Below are 20,377 nucleotides of genomic sequence, written 5' to 3' on the forward strand. Positions count from 1 at the left end.
TTTATTAACAGCCTTGTGGGGCTGGCTCCTCCTTGAAATCTACCAGTCCTCATACATATGCTCCCTTGAGCTGTTCATGGGGGTTTGTTCCTGCTCTCGCATGGGTTTCTTTTTCTCCCCCAGCACTCAATCCACTGGATGTGGGGAGTCCCGGAAGAAGCAGAGCGTCCGAATCAGGGGCCCGGCCATGCCGCCAGGCATTAGCTGTGGGACTTCGCTAAAGAGGTTTAACCTCTCTGATCCCTGACTTATCCCCTCAGGCATAAGTTGGAAATAACACCATCTATTGTGTGATTTGTAGAAATGAAGGGAGATCGTGCATGTAAAACTGCCTTCACCATGATGGGTACCTAGCAGGCACCCAATAAAGGCCGGCTTCCTATTTTGTGGTGGCTCATGAAGACCCAGGAAGGCTGTGGAACCTTCTCACTGATCTGAGCAGACTTGTGTGTTAGGGAAGACCCAGGACTGGACAAGGGGATCCTTGGGCTCCAGCCACCACATCTCAGTGTCCATGAGCACTGGACAGGTTTCCAAATGGAAAACTTTGAGTGAAGAAGGGAGAATAAATAGGAGACCCCAACCGCTCACCCACAGGCTGGCCGGGGTCCACAAAGCCCTGTGTCCACTTTCGATAAATCACTATGTTGACAACAGGGCCCTGCAAGTACATTTATGGGGGGAGGAGAAGAAGGGAGAGGGGACAAAGAAAGTGAGGTGGCAAGGCGGTTGAGGAGGGGGCGAAGTGGCAGCTGCTCAGCCCATACACAGACCCTCTCCTTTGGTCTGTTTTCTTTTATAACAGGAATCATTCCACAAACATGAGAGCAGCAAGGAGGGAAGAGGGAAGAGAGAGTGAGGAGAGATGTAGCATCTGGAGAGATGCTGTTTAGCTGGCCTGCTTCCCATGCCAGCATTTAATGGCTACAAGCTTGCCACGGCCACTTGGCATCGAGTACAGGAAGGTCTTCAATGCATTCCAGCTGGGTTCACACTGTCAGCCACTCACCCAGGGGGAAGTTTTAGGGGGGTGCTAAACCCCAAAGTGACATGATGCTCAGGCTGGGTATCAAGCAACTACGTTTACAGTGAACATGCGAGTTGCTTTCATCCATCTTTCAGGAATTGCATACCCTCTTTTGGGCTGTGCGCAAGGCAGGTGGCTATGTTTTGTCTAGCGGCTCTGTGGGCACAAGGCATGCCCGCCATCATCGGAACGGAACATCTGCTTGGCTCCCTCCCCCTCACCCAACCGCACATTCCATGTGGCAGCTGGGGTTCCACTCAAGAAACCACTGTTTTGGAGCCCATTTGGTCCCATAATAAATGACATGGGAACATCTGGAGATGTGGCTGGAGACAACTGGGGTGGGTCCCTCACAGTAGGAACACATAGATCACATGTGGTCACCACACAGAAATAGATGCTTTGGGGGCCTGCCTCCACCAGCCAGCGGCAAAGACCTGCCCTCCACTCAGGCTCTGGAACTATTCCTGGTGATGGAGCCCACCCTCCACCCCACGGCCAGCAGCATCGCACTGAGGCACAGACCCTGCTGAGTGGCTCCCCACCAGCTCCCGGCCACACTTGCAGCCTTGAGTGACGTGCCCTCCTGCCTCTCCACATTCTGGAGGAGTAGGCTGTGGTCACACTGAGTGTTCACTGTCCCAAAATGCACCAGGCTGTCCCGCTTGGGCCCCCATGACTCTGCCTGGAACACCCTTTGCCTGACAGAACGACTTGGCTGAGACCTACAGAGCTCCAAGACTGAGCTCAAGAAAAGCCTACACTGCAAGGTACTGCTCCACCCCAGCACTTGCCCTCAAAGCTGGATTCGGGGCCCTCTCTGCGCCCCGGATTCCTTGTGGCGACTTCCATCAGGGAGGGTAGAGCTGCACAGTAACTGCCCCTGTCTTATCAGTCTCCCACCAGCTCTGAGCAGCCCAGGCTCCTCCTCTATCCGCAGCCCCTGGCTGAGTGGTTGTTCTACACATCCTGGATAGAGGCCTGGAGGGAGGGTTGAAGAGAGAAAGAGGGCAGGAGGGAGGAAGGAAGGGGAAGGAGGAGGGCAGGCACTCAGGATTCAGAGCACACGCCGGCAGGACTCTGACCTGCATCCATGCTGTGGTTCATCTGGTGGTCACTGGTTTCTCCATCTTCACTCAGGTAGCCAGGGGGTGGCGTTTCTGAGAATCAGAAGGAAGGGGGTTATTAACTGGCCTCCACAGCTTGGAGAGAATTTTTTTGCAAACGCTCGCACATTCGCACCCTGTGCTGGTAGCCGTGCTGGAGGGATCATGGGCCTCAAAGCAAGGACACAGCTCCTGGTCCTGCTGTCCTCTGCCTCCCACCTCAGGCTCCCCACCTGATCATTACCTCATTCCCACCTCTGTTCACACCATCCCACTCCAAAGTCTGAAATGTCTGTTTCTAGAACCTCTGCCAGGCTGACTTTACACCCTCCTTCGAGTTCAGGTTGATGACCACCCTCAAGGGAGGCGGTTGACTTGCCCATCTCTGTCCTCCAAAGGGCAACCCCTCAAACCAAACCGCACTCTGGCTCCGCCGCCTGCTCCTGGGCAGGTGCCTGGTTATACGTTGTCTCTTCAGGGGACCTCGTAGCTTCCCAAGTGGGTTGCGAGTTCAGTGGCAGCAGAGACCATGATCTGCTTCTCTGAATGACCCCCGACCCTGACTGAGCTTTCTAAGGTTGGCTGAATGCACACAGTGGGGGGCCTGCCCCTGGAGAGCAACGTCCCCGGTGCAGGGTCTGACAAGGCTGGGTCTGTAAAGTGCGTCTCTCCTGACTGCGGTGACCCACACGTACAGGCCTGCCATCAACCTAGGTCCAGGAAACTCACTTGGGGTGAAAGCTGGTCCCAGTAGGACACTCTGAAAGGAACACAGCATGGCCACTGCCCAGCAGCCACTGCCCTGCAGGGGGCCGGCTGCGGGCTGCTTCCCTGGACTCGGGAGTGCTGGTGGTTCAGTTGTTTGCCTGTAAGTGAGGGGCTTCTGAAAGCACCTGCACTCTCTGACAGTGGGGCCCACGTCTCCCTGTGGAGGGAAAACGCGAACTGGGCCTCCGCCCCCACCCAGGCTGTAACGCTCAGCGGGCTGACTCACAGGCCAGCTCTGCACTCGCCCACGCGGCTCCGAGCACCCAAGGCCTCCGCAGCCCCCGGCCGGCAGGGATCCTGCCTGAACTTCAGCTCCGGCCTCAAGGGCGGTGAGAGGAACACAGCATCGCTATTTCCGCTTCCAAAATAAATGACTGCACTGAGGCCGGGCGGAAGGGTCACACCGCCACTCCTCGAAGCCAAGAAAAGCATCGTTAGTAAGCGGGAGCCAAGGCCACGGGTCCTCTCCCAACAGGGATGTGGTTCTGAGTCAGGGGCCAGCGCTGTGTGCACAGAGGGGGTGACGGGGAGGCCAAGGGGGCCCAAGCGGAGCAGTGGGACCGATGTCCCCAGGCCGGCCCGCACTGCCAGTACCCACCTGGAATATTGCTCTGCGGCTCGATGCCTGCGGGGAAGTTAGTGTTTTCGGGGATGGAATGGCTGTAGTCGTCCAGCGGGGGGAACTCGGCCGGGATCTCTGTGTGGCGTGGCACCAACACCGGAGGTAGAACTGCCCAAGGGAGACAGAGCAGAGGTGAACCAAGGCCCTACACCCCCAAATACACTGCAGACCCTCCCTCAGGAAGAGGAAGGAGGAGAGGAAAGGGGGTAGGGGAAGCAGTGACATGAAGCAACTGCAGACCCCAGAGAGGGGGCCATACCTGGGGTCTCTACCCTCTGGTAGTGGTAGGGATTCACGCAGACCTCGTCCTTCTTCATGTTGAAGGCGAACTCACACAGCTCCATGGCCCGCAGCTCATGGTGGCTGTGCAGGTCGGGCCATCGCCACAGGCGGCAGTAGATGACATGGGGGAGCCCTTTCCGATGGGACACCTGCAGTCGGCCATCCAGGGACCTGCCCGGACGGGGAGGAGCAAAGAGAGACAGTGAAGTGGATGCGGCTTGCCTCCTCCGAAGTCCTGCCTGCTGTGGCCCGAGCGAGCCTGCTGGCAGGGACGCAGGAGCCCTCCCTGGCTCCCTTCTCCCAACGCTGAGGCCCCGAGGTCAGAGAATGCTAACTCAGTGCTGGAGGGGATCCTGGGAGGACAAAGAGGCCCACCAGCAAGGCTGTGCCCCCTGGGGCCGCAGAGTGGGCTTGGCTCTCCCAGGCCCTGGGGGAGGGCTCACCCCCCCCACCACCACCACATAAAAGGAAGGGCACTTGAGCCCTGGTCTGCACAGGTCCACGAGCCAGGGGAGGGGGGCAGGGGCCAGGGATGAACGAGAAAATGAGCTCTTTAGGTAAGTGCATGGGTGACAAAGCACACAGCACGGCTCTAATCGCTCTCAACACTCACCCAGTGCCTCCCTCACACATCAGAAAACAAGAAAAACAAACACAAAAACAGCTCCAAACATCTCTTTTTTAGGTGATATTTGCGATGAGTTGGGAGAGAAAGAGGGACACTAAAGGGACTTTGAAATGGCAAGAGCCTACACTGCAGACCTCCCAGGAGTCCCTTTCAGTGTGAGGGTTGGTTGCAGGGGGGCTCAGGTGTCACCCACAGGGCCGTGCCTGGGCCGAGCAGGAGCCGAGCCCCTGGCACCACACCACACTCAGTCCTGCGACTATCCCCGGTCCGGATGGGCCAGACACACGGCAAATGGCAGTGCCCTGTCTCTGTCAAACCATGTCCTCCGTGGTGACTTGGCCTCCGAGCAGCTGTGACCGCCACCTCTCAGGCCAGGACCAAGTGTGGTCCCAGGACCAGCAGGTCGGGTCCACGAAAGCTCGTGTAAAAGGTAGAGCCTACCCAGCCGACTAAATCAGAACCTTCCTTTTTATAAAATCCCAGCTCACTGCATGACAAGCACGCTGGGCAGTAGACGGGACTGGGCAGCTCAGGACTGGCAGGAGCACCGTCAGCCAAGAGCAGGTGGGCAGGCAGGCGGCTTCCGGAGGGGCAGGAGGCTTCAGATGATGTCTAGTCCCAGACACTGGCAAGGGGAGTCTAGTCACACACACACACACACACACACACACACACACACACACACAATATTAACACGTATTCTATGAACACTGACTATGTGTAGCACCGGGGACATAGTGGGGACAGCTTTTCTACAGCTGAGCGGGGCTGGCCGAGAGGCATTTGCGAGCTCTCCCTCCCTGTCCCCATGTGACAGAGGGCACACATTGCCTGACTAAATGGGACTTATGGTCGCTCTCTGAGGAGCAGGCAGGAATGGGGCAACCAGTGGACATGATGAAGGTAACTGAGGCCAAGGTCTGAGTGTGGGGTGGACTGTGATGTGGTCATCATGGGTGTTTGTAATTGAGGGATGGGAAAGGGGGTCAAGAAGGGGGTCAAAGAGGACAGAAGGCTTATCAGACCCGTAGGCAAAGAACTTCCGTTTCCTGATTCCTCATCCAATCCTTTCTATGTAATGTGGGCTGTTTCCTCTCAGGGCCTGAAGAGCTTGGCTGTCTATTGGAACAACTATGGCACAGAAAGCTCCAGGCAAAGAGGAGGGGAGGAGGAGAACGGAGGAGAAGGGGGGTTAAAGGGGAGGGGTACAGGGGAAAGGGGAGCGGACAGGAGAAGGTGGTGGAGGGGAGGAAGAAAGAAGAGACAGAGAGAGGAAGGATGGATGGGGGAGAAAGGGGAGGCAGAAGAAGGGGGGACGAGGGTAAGGAATGTCCTTCAGGTCAAATAAAACAAACTGAATGGATTATTTATCTCTGTTCTGCCCAAAACATTGAGTAGGAAAATAGCAGAAGAAAGTGGAACGCAGATGGCCAAATGGTAACAGACAGCAGAGTGGAGAGAGCTGAAACCAAGCACCTATCAGAGGAAGCAAACAAGAGTGATTCCATTTGCGCCTCAGAACCTGGGACTCGGGGGTTGAAGGCACCACACACTTCTCAGGATGAGGCTGAAAACAGGAGGATGGGTTGAAAGTTTATAGAAGAGGCAGTCAGATCCCATCCCCCATTTCCAAGCCCCCACAAACAGGGCCTCCCCAATCCTGCGAGAGGCCATCCATGCCATGTATGGGCAGTATTTTCCAGAAGTTATCCAGTCCATGCCCTTGCTTCTGGGCCATACAATCCCTAACTCATGGCATGGATGGCATCTCATGGCATGGATGGCATCATATCTTCTCTGCAGAAAATAAACTGAAGAGGAGGCTCTGGATGGGGCCACTGGGGCACAACTTGGGATGAAGGTCAGATGAGGGCTGGGATGAGGATTCCTGGAGGCTCCCTTGCTCATGTGGTACCTAGAACAGTGATGAATGGTCCATGTCCCCAGCCCCGCCGGTGAAGAAATTAAACAGCTCAGCCCATAAGAGACCTGCAATCTGATAAAATGACTCTATACCTGCCAGCTCCCCCTATACAGGGTAGCCCACCAGCCAACAGGCTGGAGCATTTCATGTGTTTTTATTGTCTCATTCTTAAATATGAATGCACAGCCAAAACCCAGCATTTTAAAGAAAGCCACTGACAGGAGACACAAAGGAAGAAATAAGGAGGGAGGGAAAAGGCAAGTCTGAGGCAAGAAAGAGGAAACTTCCAAAGTAAATAAAACAGAACAAATACTACTGTCAGGGAAATAAGATATTGCAATCTTAAAATAGGAACCTTTATAGACTATTAAAAAATAAAACCTCTTGGAAACAAAAAAAGAAGATAAATTAAAAATGCAAGAAAGAATCAAGTCAAGGACTTCTTGAATTCTTAAACTATTATTTACATTAATTATTTTGATAATATAATTAATTTTTTAAAAAACCAGGGAGCTACAGTAATCAAGGCAGTATGGTCATGACAAAAAACAAACAAACAAAACCCCCCAAAAAAGAGATGATGGAACCTAAGAAAGTCCAGAAATAGTCACATATATCTGGACAATTGATTTTGGACAAAGGTCCAAAGAGAAAGGGCGGTCTTTTCTATAAATGGCACCAGAAGAGCTGGGTATCCAAATACAAGAAAAATGAACTTCAATCTACACTGGCCCCCAATACAAATGCAACTTCTAGAAGGAAACAGGAGAAATGCTCTGTGACCTTGTGATAGGCAAGCATTGCTTAGATACCACACCAGAAACACATTCCATTTTTTAAAAGTTGATAAATTCGACTTTATCAAAATGTAAGCTTCTGGTCTTTGAAAGTTACTGTTCAGACACTAAAAAGACAAGACACACACTGGGAGAAAACATTTGCAAAGTACCTATCTGATCGAGGACCTATGTCTGAAATATATAAAGAACTCTATAAACTCAATATTAAGAAAACAACCAACCCAACCATAAAAACACACCAAGAGCAACGAAGTCATTTGACCAGGATCACACGGCAGTCCCCACAGGCCCGTGGGGGAGGCCAGCGCTCCTGGCTGCCAGGCTGGACCCGACGGACAGCAGGGAGACAGGCATGCTCTCCAGCTCAAGAGCACGTGACCACTGGGCTGGCGGGGCAGTGTTTTCCAGAAGTCATCCGGTCCATGCCCCTGCTTCTGGATGGCATCTCATTCATTCCCAATGCATCATCAACAACTCCTCTTGGTTTAGCCTGGGCTGCCCAGAGCCAATGCAGGTAGTCAGTCCTTCTTCTCCCTGTCCTGCTCAAAACACATGCAGATGCTTTCCAAAGTAATGCTAGTACCAGCAAATGGGGAGTTTCAGCTGCTGGATTTAATTTAGCTGATGTGTCCATTATACACCCTCACGAGCCACACAGGGCACCAGGCCTATTTTAAGTTAATCCAATAAATAGGTCTTCATTCTGAGCTGATGTTACTATAACATGCTCAGTTGCAGGAAAGGATCCATTTGTGACCCACTCTCCTGACCCAGCCTTTCTTGTAGCCCAAGACCAGCTGCTGGGCTCAGACAGTCCCAGGAACCTGGCCTTTGACTCCTCCCCATCTGTGACAGAGATCTCTTCTCACACCCCTGACTTCTGACGAGAGACACCCCGAAAGTCTTTCTCCAACAACTCCCTCCAGCTCCTTTGACAGAGGTTTTAATTCTTAAATATATTCTTCACCAGCTGAACCATTTCCTGTGGCAGGAAATTAGGTTTACTCCCATTGGCTCCAAGTGGGACCCATAAAGTATCCCAAAATGGTGGTAGGAGCCACAGCCAAGGATGTGGACATGCTGGAGTCCAAAGCCAACAGTGAGGAGAAGCCTGCCAGAGGCTCCCGGGGGGAGAGGGCAGGGCTGGGCCCACCTCCTGCCGCATGCCACTCGTGTCCTCTATTTCCAGTGACCATCTCCCCACAGCCATCTGGAGGCCAATGTGAATGCTGATGGATCTGGACATGGGGGTGAGGGAGAAGAGTGGAAGCAGAGAACATAAGCTCTAGAAACATACAAACATCTATTCAGCATGAACCGTGTGCCAGGCACACAGCTACCGTGTGAAAATACAAAACTGACAAAGCCCAGTATATCCTGCCCTCACCAAGCGCAGAGAACTTAAGGGGCTTGCCCACAGTCAAATAACTTGTGAAAAGAAGGGCCAGAATTGAAACCCAGACCAGTGCTGAGAAATGGAGAGTGAGGAGTGGGCTGAGCAATACTTTTTCTGCTACCCCATGCTGCATCCCTATCAGGGGATGGACCTCTTAGCAATCATCAAATAGCTCTGAACACCTATCATATCCCAGGCACTGTGCCGGTTACCTGAGTCAAAGAACTGAACAAAAAGTAAATTTGTGAACACTATCATATTTCCACTGAAACTGATTTTATTTACCACACATCCAATGCGAAACTCTCTAGCTTCTTTCAGAAACAGGCTTTCTCTTGTCCTGCCTATTTTGAGTAGTAGTAACAACAGTGGGCAGAAGTTACTGCCACACTAAGCCAGGCACTGTGCTGGCCACTTGATGTCTGCAGTAGGTGGAATTAGTCACTCTCTCTGTACCCTTGCCCTTTGCTGGATGGCTTTGCTGGTCCTCCTCCCATGGGTGGAGTGTACGTCCTTGTCCCTTGACTAGGCTATTGCTTTGGTCCATGAAACATTAGCAGGAGGGGTAAAGTACCATCGTGGTTTCTGCTTGCCCTCTTGCACCACCTCTGCCCTCACCATGGGAAGAGCTTTCCTGGGGCAGCTGCTGCCCCTCAGCCTGGGCCCAGGAACCAACACAGGTGGAAGAGACTGAGCCAATCCTGCAGCAAAGAGCCAAGCCCAGGTGAGCCACAGAAGCATGAGTCAGCATAAACAATCATTGTTTTGGGGTGGTTTGTTACCCAACTCTAGCTGACTGCTACACTGACTCCACCACCCGTCTTTCCGATAAACTTGCAAGTATTACTGATGGAGAAATAGAGTGTCTGAAAGGTCACCCAACTTTGCAAAGGTCCAGAGTTCATCTAAAACGAAGTCAGGCTTTGTGACTCACTCTTCCCTAAGTATAAATGGCTTTAATGCTATTTCCTGACCTTGACCAGAATACCATGGTATGACTTAACCATTTCAGGAGGACATCGTTTTTATTTCTAGAGAACAACATCCCTATAGGCTTTCAGAATCAATTTGCATCAAATATGAACTTATACCCAAATGCTCAACTAATGTTAATTTTTTGAAGTGGCCTGAGTAGCATATTGACAACTCAGTATGTTATCAATAACAAACCAAACTTCTGGCATCCATTTCAATGCAATTTATTCTTTGTCTTTACTTTCCTCCTAGTATCTGCTATATGTTAGGGGGTTAGTTTCCATCTTGGGTCAGGTTACCAATTACTACTACAAAGCCACACCCATACCCACACTTCACGGAGCATGCAGGCTGAGGCTGGCAGGTCCATCTGCTCTGAATGCCTATACTGCCACTCTTCCTGAGCTTTGTATTTTATGTGGGTTTTATTTTCGTTTTTTTCTTTTTCTCATTCTAAAATAAAAACAAGGTCTGAATGACTTCAAGTTTGAGTTAGGTATGCACTCATCAAGCCTTCTAAGAAGGCAGAAAAAATCCTGCTGGAGACTTTAACAGGCCCCTTGCACTCGTTCCACTTGGCCTCTGAGCAGTGGTCTGTCCTGAGATACCGCTCTCTCTCCTGCACCTTAAAACGCAAGTATCAGAAGGTGCTTCTCCTCCTCCACGCCATGGACAGCCCAGGACAACTAGTTGATAGAGCAACAAATAGAAAAGCCCTGAAAACTCTCCTGCTGGGAGAGTTTTTATTTGGGGGTTCACCCAGGATCACTTCCTTTGGGTAAACATAGCCCAAAACCAACGCTTCCTTTGTTCTGAGCAGAAGATCTGCTGGTGGCTATGTGCTGAGCCCCCGGCTGCAGGTGACACACTGCAGAGGCCTGCCGTTCAGGGAACAGTGTCCTGGTCAGCTGAAGCTCGGGCTAATTAAAAGTCCACCTTGAAAACCCACTTTGGAGAACGACAGACAGCAGGTACCTGTGGGCCCTTGAGAGCATCTTGCCGAATCCCTTCCTTCCGTGGTTGAGGAGACCGAGACTGAGGCATTAAGAACCTCCAGGTCACCCAGCAAATGCACTCAGAGCACGAAGGCAGCCTCCCAACTGCTATTTCCCTGCAGCCGGGCTTCCCCGCTGATGAGTCTGCGAAGTGCGAGTCAACTTTCCAGCCTGGTGAGTCAAGTACGACGAAACGTATTCTTTTCTTTGTTGTTCTGAATCTTAAAGTTGCCTGAAGGTCTCACGCTATGGCAAAAGCTGTTTTCAAAAAATGAGCTGAGCCATCAGTGCCTCTGGGTGGACAATGTACACTGTAATTCCTGTCCTATCATTGCAACTTTCTGAGGTTTGAAATTATATTAAAATAAAAAGAAACTAAGCTTTGAGCTAAACGCTGAATATACTATTCTCAGACACTTTCAACATTGTCTTTGGTGGTTGGTGTTTAAATACACTGAGTGGCCAGATTATTATGATCTCTGAACGCATAATAATCTGGCCACTCAGTGTATATCTTATATAATAAAAGGCTAATATGCAAATTGTCCCCTCGACCAGGAGTTTGACCAGCAGGCAGGCCAGCCTACCACCCATGTCCCCTCCCCCTGGCCAGGCTGGCCAGACCCCACCCATGCACCAATTCATGCACCGGGCCTCTAATATATATATACACTGAATGGCCAGATTATTATGCACTCAGAGATCATAATAATCTGGCCTCTCAGTGTAAAAAGCAACGTCTCCAACGTCAGTTTGTTCTGTTCATTTGGCACCACCGAGAAGGAAGCTGGCTAGGTGAGGCTTGTGGTGGGGTAGGTTCTGGATAATTGAGGTTTCACTGGAAGCTCTGCCACAGTGACCACATGCTCTAGCCCAGTGTCATAATGTCCTCAGCAAGTTCTGGAAGTACTCTAAGCACGTTTTTAATGTTCCAGTTTAGACTGGCCCCTGAGCAGCTGCAAACAGCATTTCACAACCCTGATACCAGTCATTGAACCATTTCCACCAAGAACACAATTCCCATCTGAACTCGCAGATGGATCATATCCGGTGTTTCAGGCTGCCAACTTGGGGGAACACCCAGTCAAATGCCAGGCTGAAGCCCCCGTGCTGTGCTTTAGAGCGGTGGCTAGTCTCTTCTCCACTCCTCCCCCGAGTCTCTGCCAGCCAGCCAGTTCAGGACCACAACAAGCGGGGCTCATGGGCCCGAGTGTAAGCCCCGAGGTGGCAGGAGCCTCAAGGGAAGAAGCCAAGGACCACCGGCCCTGCCCTCTGTGGGGGGCTGGACCCCACATGAAACACAGGAAGATCTAGACCTCTGGGCTTCCTTCTTCCCAAAGAGCTGGGGATGGGCACAGAGAGGGAGACTGATTTATGGAGAAAGCTCAGCTTAATTCTAATCACTGGACAGCACACGTACACTGAGAGCTTCCCAACATTGGGCTATGAGAAAGGCGAGCCCCTCTGTTTCTCAACCTCAGTGCTCCCAACGTTTGGGGCCAGATAACTCTTTGGGAGGGGGTGCTGTCCTGTGCACTGTAGGATGGTTAGCAGCATCCTGGCCTCTATCCACCAGATGCCAGTATTGGCCCCACCCCCAGTTATCATAACCAAGAACGTCTCCAGATATTGCCAAAAGTCCCCTAGGGGGCAAACTCACTCCCCTGGGTCCCTTGAGAACCATGGGTAAAGAGAAGTTTCTAGGAGGTGGGTGTAGGTCGGGGAAAACTGAAGCAATTTATAACTCAGAGTTAGGCGTTTACCGGTACTTCTCACAGGATACAGAAATGCTATGGGCTGGGTACCCCTACTCCCATTTTATAGGTGAAAGATTCATGTAACATTGGATGACTTGCCCAAAGATGCCAAGAACAGCAAGAAGTGCCTGGCCTTGAATCTGGGTGTTATACCCCAAACCTGGTTCCCTATGAATGCAAAACACTGGGTTCAGTGTGTTAGAATCATCCGAGATTCTCCTTGGGCTCTGGGGAGACAGCTGTCCTTGTCCCCTCTTTTCCCTGTTGCAAAGAAAAGTAGTGAAATCTTAAAGAAGAAGGAGGGAAAGGAGAAGGGGGAGGAGGAAAAGAAGGGGGGCGTGGATTTCATTTGCAATCTTTCTATTTAACAGCTTCGGTTTCACAAACATTTTTCTTTTCTCCAAACACCAATTTGACGGGCATGACTTTTTCTCAAGTGTCAGGATCATAGAGGTTTCAAATTGGAAACCAAAGATGCTACAGAGATCTGGGCTGGTCTCTGGTTGATGGAAGAAGGGGAAAGAACAATTATGAGGCTTCACAGAACTTTTGAGCCGCCGTTTCACTCTGCCAGTTGACATTCACTGGGAGTGGGATTAAGCCTGAAGATCATCTATTCATGTTGTTTTTTTTTAAAGAGATCGCTCCTGGCCCATTCAGGACACTCACAGCTCTTGGCAACCTTCTGTTGGGCTTAAGGCAGAAAGCACACTCACCCCCAGCTTTTACAACCCCCAACCACAAAGCTCACCTCATAAAATACAGTGTGTCTGAAATGCAATCATGGATCCAGGTGCATTTAGACACCTCTTCTCATTGCCCTGGTGCTGCCGGCCTCCTGTGGCCCTGCTGGGCAGCGAGGCTGCTCACCAGCCAACACTTAGAGGCTCTCTGTTTCCAAATTGCTTTTGGGAAATGGATTCATTTGTATTTTCAATCTTGGGGGGGGGGGACAAAATAAAATGCCAGACTGAACCCACAAGATTGAAGAGTCCTTCTCTCTGTGACACAGTGAAGCTCCATCTAACTTTGGAGGGGAAGCTAAGAAGAAAGAGCGTTTGGAGACGGTTAGATAATTATCTTGGTTTCGATCCGTTCCTCTACAGAAGAAGAAACAGGCTTAGAGGTGGTGAGGGGGGGTGGAAATACAGATCCCAACCTTCTGTTGATGAAGGCCTTGAAACTTAGATATATGTTTGCACTCCTGAAAAGTAAAAAGAACAGAGCAGCAAAAAGCCACCTCCCCTGACAGTGCTGTTCCTCTCATCTTATCTGCCAGCGAGCTTCTGTGTTAGCTCACATCACTACACAAACAATTCTTATTACGAGACTCTTAGTCATTCTGTTTTTCACTTTCTTCCACGAAGCAGCAACCATTAAGGCCTGAGGATCTTCTCTGGACCGTCTCTCTCCAGCCCCGGTTCCCAGCCTCCCACCTCCTGCCCCACCAGCTTTGCATGAATCCAGTCCCTGAATCACTTCCTGTGGGCAAGCTGCACGTTTAGAGTGGGGTTTTCTTTTTTCTTCTTTTGGAGAAGATTCTCACAGACATTTGGGGTTAAATGAGTGAAACCAGGAGATGATGACTGGCTGTCTTATCCTATCTAAACACATCAAAGTTTCCAAAGACTTACAGAAAAATAGCAGGCAGGCATTCGTGACTTGGGAGCTGGGGGGGGGGGGGGGGGGGGCAGGGAGGTGAAGAGGGCAAATAAGGAGGTTTTGTGTTAATTGCATAGTTTTTATTTCCTTCATGATGAGTCACTGGCCAGAAAGATAAAACAGTGTCACAGGCATTACAGAGCATGCAAAGGGGAAACTGGGCAACTCGGTGACATTCAAAAGGGAGAAGTGGTGCTTGCTCAAGCTCCACCTTTACAACAATTCCTAGCGAAATACCATACAATATGGGTTGGGAAAGGAACATTCTCAAATTTCAGTCTTCACCACATTTACAACTCTTTCCCTATTTTTAAAAGGGGCCCCAAAGCCCTTAGGCTCCTCCAACCTTTCAGTTCAGCCACTGTGGGGGAGCTGGAGGCAGGGAGGGGTGGGAAGTAGCTACGTTTTTAGAAGACATTAGTTTAAGGACCATGAATTTAAATAGCTACCTTTGTACCCCAAAAATGGGGCATTTGCCGGATACCAATCTCTAACATTCGACAAACACTGCCTTTCTGGACCAAGGCTTTATAAGCTTACATAAGCCCTTTCCATCTAACCGGTAACAAAGAACCGTGTCTGTATATTCTGGGCTCCCATATTCTGTGGACATTTAAGCAGCCAATTAGCATTCCTTTCGGTCTAAAAGGACAGACTTCCTATTGTGCCTAAACAAAAGGTTCTGGTTCATTGGGGGCAATTTCACCTAAGACAGCAAAGAACCCCTATGGGCAGGAAGATAGGAATTCCAAATAAACAAGCCGGGAGGATTCAGACAGGCCAGGGGAGCACCCACAATGTCAGGGTGGCAACAGCCAGCTGCTTAAGCTGGCCTCCTCCATTCAATGGCTATTGGTCAAAAGCTGCATCCCAAAGCGACTGCCATCAGAAACACAGAAAGGCTTCCAGGTGAGACCCCTCCCCTGGTCCTGGACACTCACAACCCAGCCCGCCGCGTCCCAGTCAGGATTCACACAGTACCTGCCCACCACCGCTTCATCAGATCCCCGCCCCCCACTTCCCAAACAGCAGGCATGTTTCAAGGTTCGGAAATTCAAAGTGCGTAACTCGCCCAAGTTAGCACAAGTTACTGCTGCAGCCACAGCATCGAACCTGGGCTTCGGCCTCCCCAGCGCAGACAGTCAGCCAGCAGCAGCACGCTGTGGCCATATGTGGGTCCACAGGCTCTCTTCAGCCCCGTGACAGATCAGTTATGCCTCTAGCTCAAAATTCATCCCATTTTGTGTCTCTTTCTGCAGAATGGTCTCTCTCTCTGTCCTCCCCTCCTCAAAGTCTTACAGTCCCTAACGACCTACACTCACCAAACGAATCGTCACTTAGCACTGAAGACCTGCTACCATTAAGTAGCCTCCCGTGTTTCTGGCTTCCCTTCCGACTGACGGGAGCTCCTTGAGGACGGAGCACAGGGCTTGCATATCACATTTGCTCACAAGTAGGTCATGAGTATGAAATTATTCCTGGGCACCAACAGTGAGATGAGGTAGCAAACAAACAAATAAAAACCTCAGGCTGCACCCCAGCCTTATAACCCAATCAAGGCATCAAGCCTTGTGGCTAAGGGACCCACAGACGCACCTCACCGCCAGAGACCCAAGACCAGAAATGTTTTTTAAGCAATCCGTTGGTCTGGAGAAGGTGCAATTAAAAACAGCAGGGGAATGGCAACCTCACGTGCCAGTCGTTACGCTAAAGCCGCCAGTGGGGAAAGACACTTGGAATGAGGAAGTCTGCCCACTTCACTTGCCATACCAGAAAGAGACAAAGTCATTTGCGACTTAGGCTGTAGGCAGACAGGAGATAGGAGGCATCGCCATAAATTTACTCTACAAGTATTTGTTGAATAGAGATGTTACCAGTGTTGGATTTACTAGAAGAGAAAGCATGCATACATCTGGGGGAGTGGACTGGAACATTAGTGGTAGCCGAGTAAGGGGGGGCGGGGTCTCGAGGTATGGGCCATCCCATGGATAAAATGATGGGCTCAGTCATCTCTAGTGTCTCCTTGCCTTGCAGCACTGACGTTCCACAGACCTGTGAAATACTCCCGTTTGCAGTGGAAAGCAGCTTAAAGATGGCTGTGTCTACACTTTCCATTCCTTTACTGCCTTTAGGCACGTAGGGCCTTGGAGAAAACAAACCTGAATCAACAGCAGCAGAGCAAATACATGAGCAAGAATGAGGACTACCCACAGAAAGTCCTTTTCCTCTGCTCTACGTGGGTGAGAGGGAAACTTCAGAACTCGGCCTCTTTCTGCAGGTGAGAAGCAAAACAAAAAGAGCCTCTCAAACCTAGCAGCCATATCAGCAAAACAGAGGCAGTCCCAGCTGTGATGTGATAAGAAGGAATTCACCTGGTATCAAACCGCTTCCTGACAGAGAAGATTGCTCTAAGCCAGAAAGGTGAGGGAGTCTGCCGACTGCTGACCTCAAGTGAGGGGTCACGGAGTGGAGGCAGTGGCTGCAGGTGTGCTCACCTCAGTGGCTGGCGGGCTTTGGAGTGAACACAGATGACCTCTTGTGGTACAAGGACCACAGGCCTTCAGAGACGGGGGTGGGGGCTCTAAAGATCAGCCATTTCACTGCACCTCCTTTTCCTCTCCACACATGTGGAAACTCGGGCCCAGAGGGGATAGCATCTACCCAAGAATCCTTCTGAGTGAACGGGGTGTTCTTTTTCCGACCCAGGAATCCGTGATCCCCAAAACCTCTGTGACCCAAAATGGAGAATTCAGCTCACAAAGCCAATACCACAGCACAGGGCAGGGGCTCCATCCCCGGCAGGAAGACCGGAGATTTCTGTGAAGGAGGACTATGCTCCTGCATGTCCCAACCTCCACACACCCAGCTGGGGCCCCAGCGCCATCTCGGCCTGTCTTTCAAGTAAGCCGGGGGCCGGGGCGGGGGGGGGGCCCTCTGCAAACAGTGCCGCTCCCTGCTCCCTCCTCCCTCCACCCCCCTCTCTCCTCGGCCAGAGTGCAGAACACGCCTCCACTGGGGCCTGGGGTATTGGAATGTGACAATGGAAGGAACATTAAACAAGGGCTGAAGATGAGAAGTGAGTTTCTGAGTTCTCAAACAGGATCCTTGGCAGGAGCAGAGCAGAGGAGGGGCCTTGGAGGCTGGGCCACCAGGAGCCTGGCAGGATGGAAGGAAGACTTCCTGGGTGTTCCTTCTTCCACCCAATGAGGAGCCCACCAACTGCCTGGCTGTGACCAGGCAGCCTCTCCACCTCAGGCAGATCAAGTTCGAGTTCCCGAGTCACCTGGTCATTTCTGCAGATCTCCAGGGTGTTGTCTGGTCCCTGTATTAGGCAGGAGGAGGGATGGAGAAGGAGTATCTCGTCTCCAAACACTGACCCAGCTGTGTCCCCTCCCCCCTTAAAAAGTCTGAACCTGAGCCTAGGCTGCGGCTGGCTTCCCCCTCAGAGGGAAGGAGCTCATTCTCCTTTCTGCCCATTCAGCATCAGTGACTTCAGTGATGTTCTACAGGACCACACAGGGACCATGGCTGCGCACGACTAGAAGATGAAGCTGAAGTGTCTGACAGCAACATCCTCCCTGCCCCGTTCCAACTCCACACCGATTCCCACTCAGCCTGGCTGGCCGGGTGTCATGACACAGCCCCCTTCAGCACCACATCGCCTCCAAGCCTCAGCTCCGCGGAGCAGCCACCTGCCCTGGTCCTGAGCAGCACCTTCACAGTCTGCTCTCTGCCAGGATTCTGTCCTGTTTTAGCCAACCAGTGTGTGGGGTGTGCAGGCACAGGCTCTGCTGCTCTAAGCATCTGTGAGGGGAGTGTGTGATCAGCCAGACTGTATTTACTGAGGGCCTACCACGTGCCAGGCACTTGGTGAGTACCTCAGTTTTCCTAACTTGGCAAAGGATCAAAAACTAATAGACCGAACCAGGAACCGTAAGATCCTGTGTGCAAGGAGAGCAGGGCCAAGGGCACCTCACAGTTTGTGCAGGTCTGTCCTCATTTCTGCTTTACAGGCTCCTTTCCTAACGCCATAGTGTTTCCCGCGCCTGCCTCACCTTCAGTAAAGAGTAACACTGACCAGCGGCTTCCTAGACGCAATGTCCGTGCTAAGCACTTTTTATTTATACACTTTAATTCTATTAAGACAGGGCCCATTTTCCAAAAGACGACCATGAAACTCAGAGGTTAAGATTCTTCCACAAAGTCACTCAGTGAGCAGGACAGCAGAGTGAAACGCTGAACTCCCAACACAAAAGCCCAGCGTTGTCGCTGTGTTATGCCCATCGATACCCTGCACACCCACTTGCCTTGAAGGGGGACATGGCGGAACAAGACGAGACTGGGAACCGAGGGCTGGATTCCAACTCCGCCTCCTCTCTTTGCTACCTGAGTGACTTTAGGCAAGGCGTCCCACCTCTAGGGGCCAGTTTCCTCCCTGGGAAAGACTGGGGGGACAGGGGAGAGGTTCATGTGAGAGCTGCATGTGGAAGTCCTTCATGCACTGGGAAGTGCTACTCAAATGTTAGGCATCACCTATCACCTTTCAGTCACAGGCCAGGAAGGACTGCCCAACAAGGCTGCTGATCACCCACCCTGGAATTTTTAATTTATTTCTGGAACACGTTGCCGACAAGATCAGGAGACTGTGAGATGCGAGAACATTCTAGAAACATCATCTGGGGACAATTTATGTTGTCTTTTTTTTTTAAAGGTACAAGCAGCTTTGAGCATAGGCTGGGAGAGTAACAATTTCCTTCTCAAGCCTACCAAATTTTGCCAAGTCTTCTTGAAACTCCCACCCTCACAGAGTCTGAAAATGAAGGTTGAAAGCATTTGCACGGGTTTCCCGCAGCGGCAGGTTGGACCAGATGTCCCTGAGGCCCCTTCTGTGATAATGTGACTAGTAACCAGAGGCTGGCTGCCTTTTCTCACACAGAGACTTCTTTCAAGAGAACTTCACCGAACAATGGGGAAGGGAGCACAATTCCAACTTCCCAGCAACACCATTCCATGCTAGTTCCTGTTGGCAACCAGCCAAATGCCGGGAACATAGCTCCCACGGTAAACTCCTGCCCCCCTGGGTGCGTGGCTTTGTGAGGGCGAGGGAATCCACAGGTTCCTTCCTGCCTGCACTCCATCCCCTCACGCAATGCTCTGAGCAGGAAGCGTAGGAAGCGTAGGAATCGCGGGACTGAGATCCCATCCCCACCCGGCCACAGAGGAGCGAGGGCAGGGAAGGCACATCTGCTGTGAGGATCTGTGGAGTCAGAAAACAGCGTCAGGCCCTGAGAAAACCGTGGCAGGCAAGACTTCAACGTATTTGCAAAGATGGCCAAGTTCCCTGTCTAAAAGCACCACAGCTCCATCGCATGTAGGATGTGATGCCACCAACTGCTGAGAAGCAAAAAACTACTGGCTGTGACATGAAGTCCTTTGGGCTCTGCAAGTACCACAGAGTGAGCGCTCAGTACTGACTGGTTTAACCAAATGAAAAGCAGGGCCACGTGAGCTCTACATGAGTATTTGCTCTTTCAAAGTACATTTAAAAAATACTCTTCTACAAGAAACTTCTAAAACAAACAAAAGAAAACACAAATGTAGAAGTTCCCCGTTGACATAATATTTTACATCACTTACTTCTGATATTCTTCACTAAACTTCTTTGCTTATTACACCATTAAAATCAAAACTCCTGTTTATTTCCATATAATGAAATATTACCCAGCCATAAAAAGGAATTCATGATTGCAACATGCAAAAACATGGAAGAATCTGAAACTAATTTCGTGATATGAAAGAACCAGACACGCCCCTCCCCGCCTCAGTTTAATTAATAGAAAATTTGAGGAAATTCAAACTAATGTATAGTGACAGAAAGCAGGTCAGTGGTTGCCTGGGGGCTGGAGGGCAGCAGGCAAACAAAAGGATGAATGATAAAGGGCCAGGAAGAAAGTTTTGAGGGTGATGGACATGTGCATTATCTTGGTTGTGGTGTTAGTTTCATGGCATATACATATATCATACTCATGGTATATATGCATGTCATCAAATTATACACTTTCAATATGTGCCATTTATAGTATGTCAATTATACCTCAATACAAATATTTAAAAAAATACCTCCCTAAACTCTGATGGGAAAGTGATCAGAAGCCCGATTTTAAAATACAGCAAAGCAAGCCAAAGGCCCAGACATGTATTACTCCCACAGACTGTGCAAAGGTGCTCTCCTCTGCTCAGCACACGGTAAACGCTAAAAACAGGCAGCACTGAAACATGCATTGGTGCCTTATGTTCCAAAAGAAGTGTTACAAATACACACACGAAGATGTCATTGAAATGTCATTGGCTCATCTTCTGTTTAGTTATTCACGCGGAAATGTGTGCAGATCCATTACTTGATGACAGTACCACTCTGGGCTGACACTCCTCATC

The 20,377-nt window shown here is 50.7% G+C and overlaps 1 protein-coding gene across 1 annotated transcript in view; it reads right to left on the reverse strand.

The window, feature by feature from the left end:
* Window positions 1-20,377, reverse strand: part of SMAD3 (SMAD family member 3) — a 114,946-nt gene that overhangs the window by 22,256 nt on the left and 72,313 nt on the right. The window contains exons 2-4 of the mRNA XM_080668608.1: window positions 3,783-3,976; window positions 3,500-3,631; window positions 2,113-2,187 (exon numbers count right to left, since the gene is read on the reverse strand). Of these exons, the coding sequence (XP_080524734.1) occupies window positions 2,113-2,187; window positions 3,500-3,631; window positions 3,783-3,976 (401 nt within the window). The remainder of the gene's footprint in view (window positions 1-2,112; window positions 2,188-3,499; window positions 3,632-3,782; window positions 3,977-20,377) is intronic.

Source organism: Plecotus auritus (genome assembly GCF_963455305.1).
Source record: "Plecotus auritus genome assembly, chromosome: 1".
NCBI classification, from domain to species: Eukaryota; Metazoa; Chordata; class Mammalia; order Chiroptera; family Vespertilionidae; genus Plecotus; species Plecotus auritus.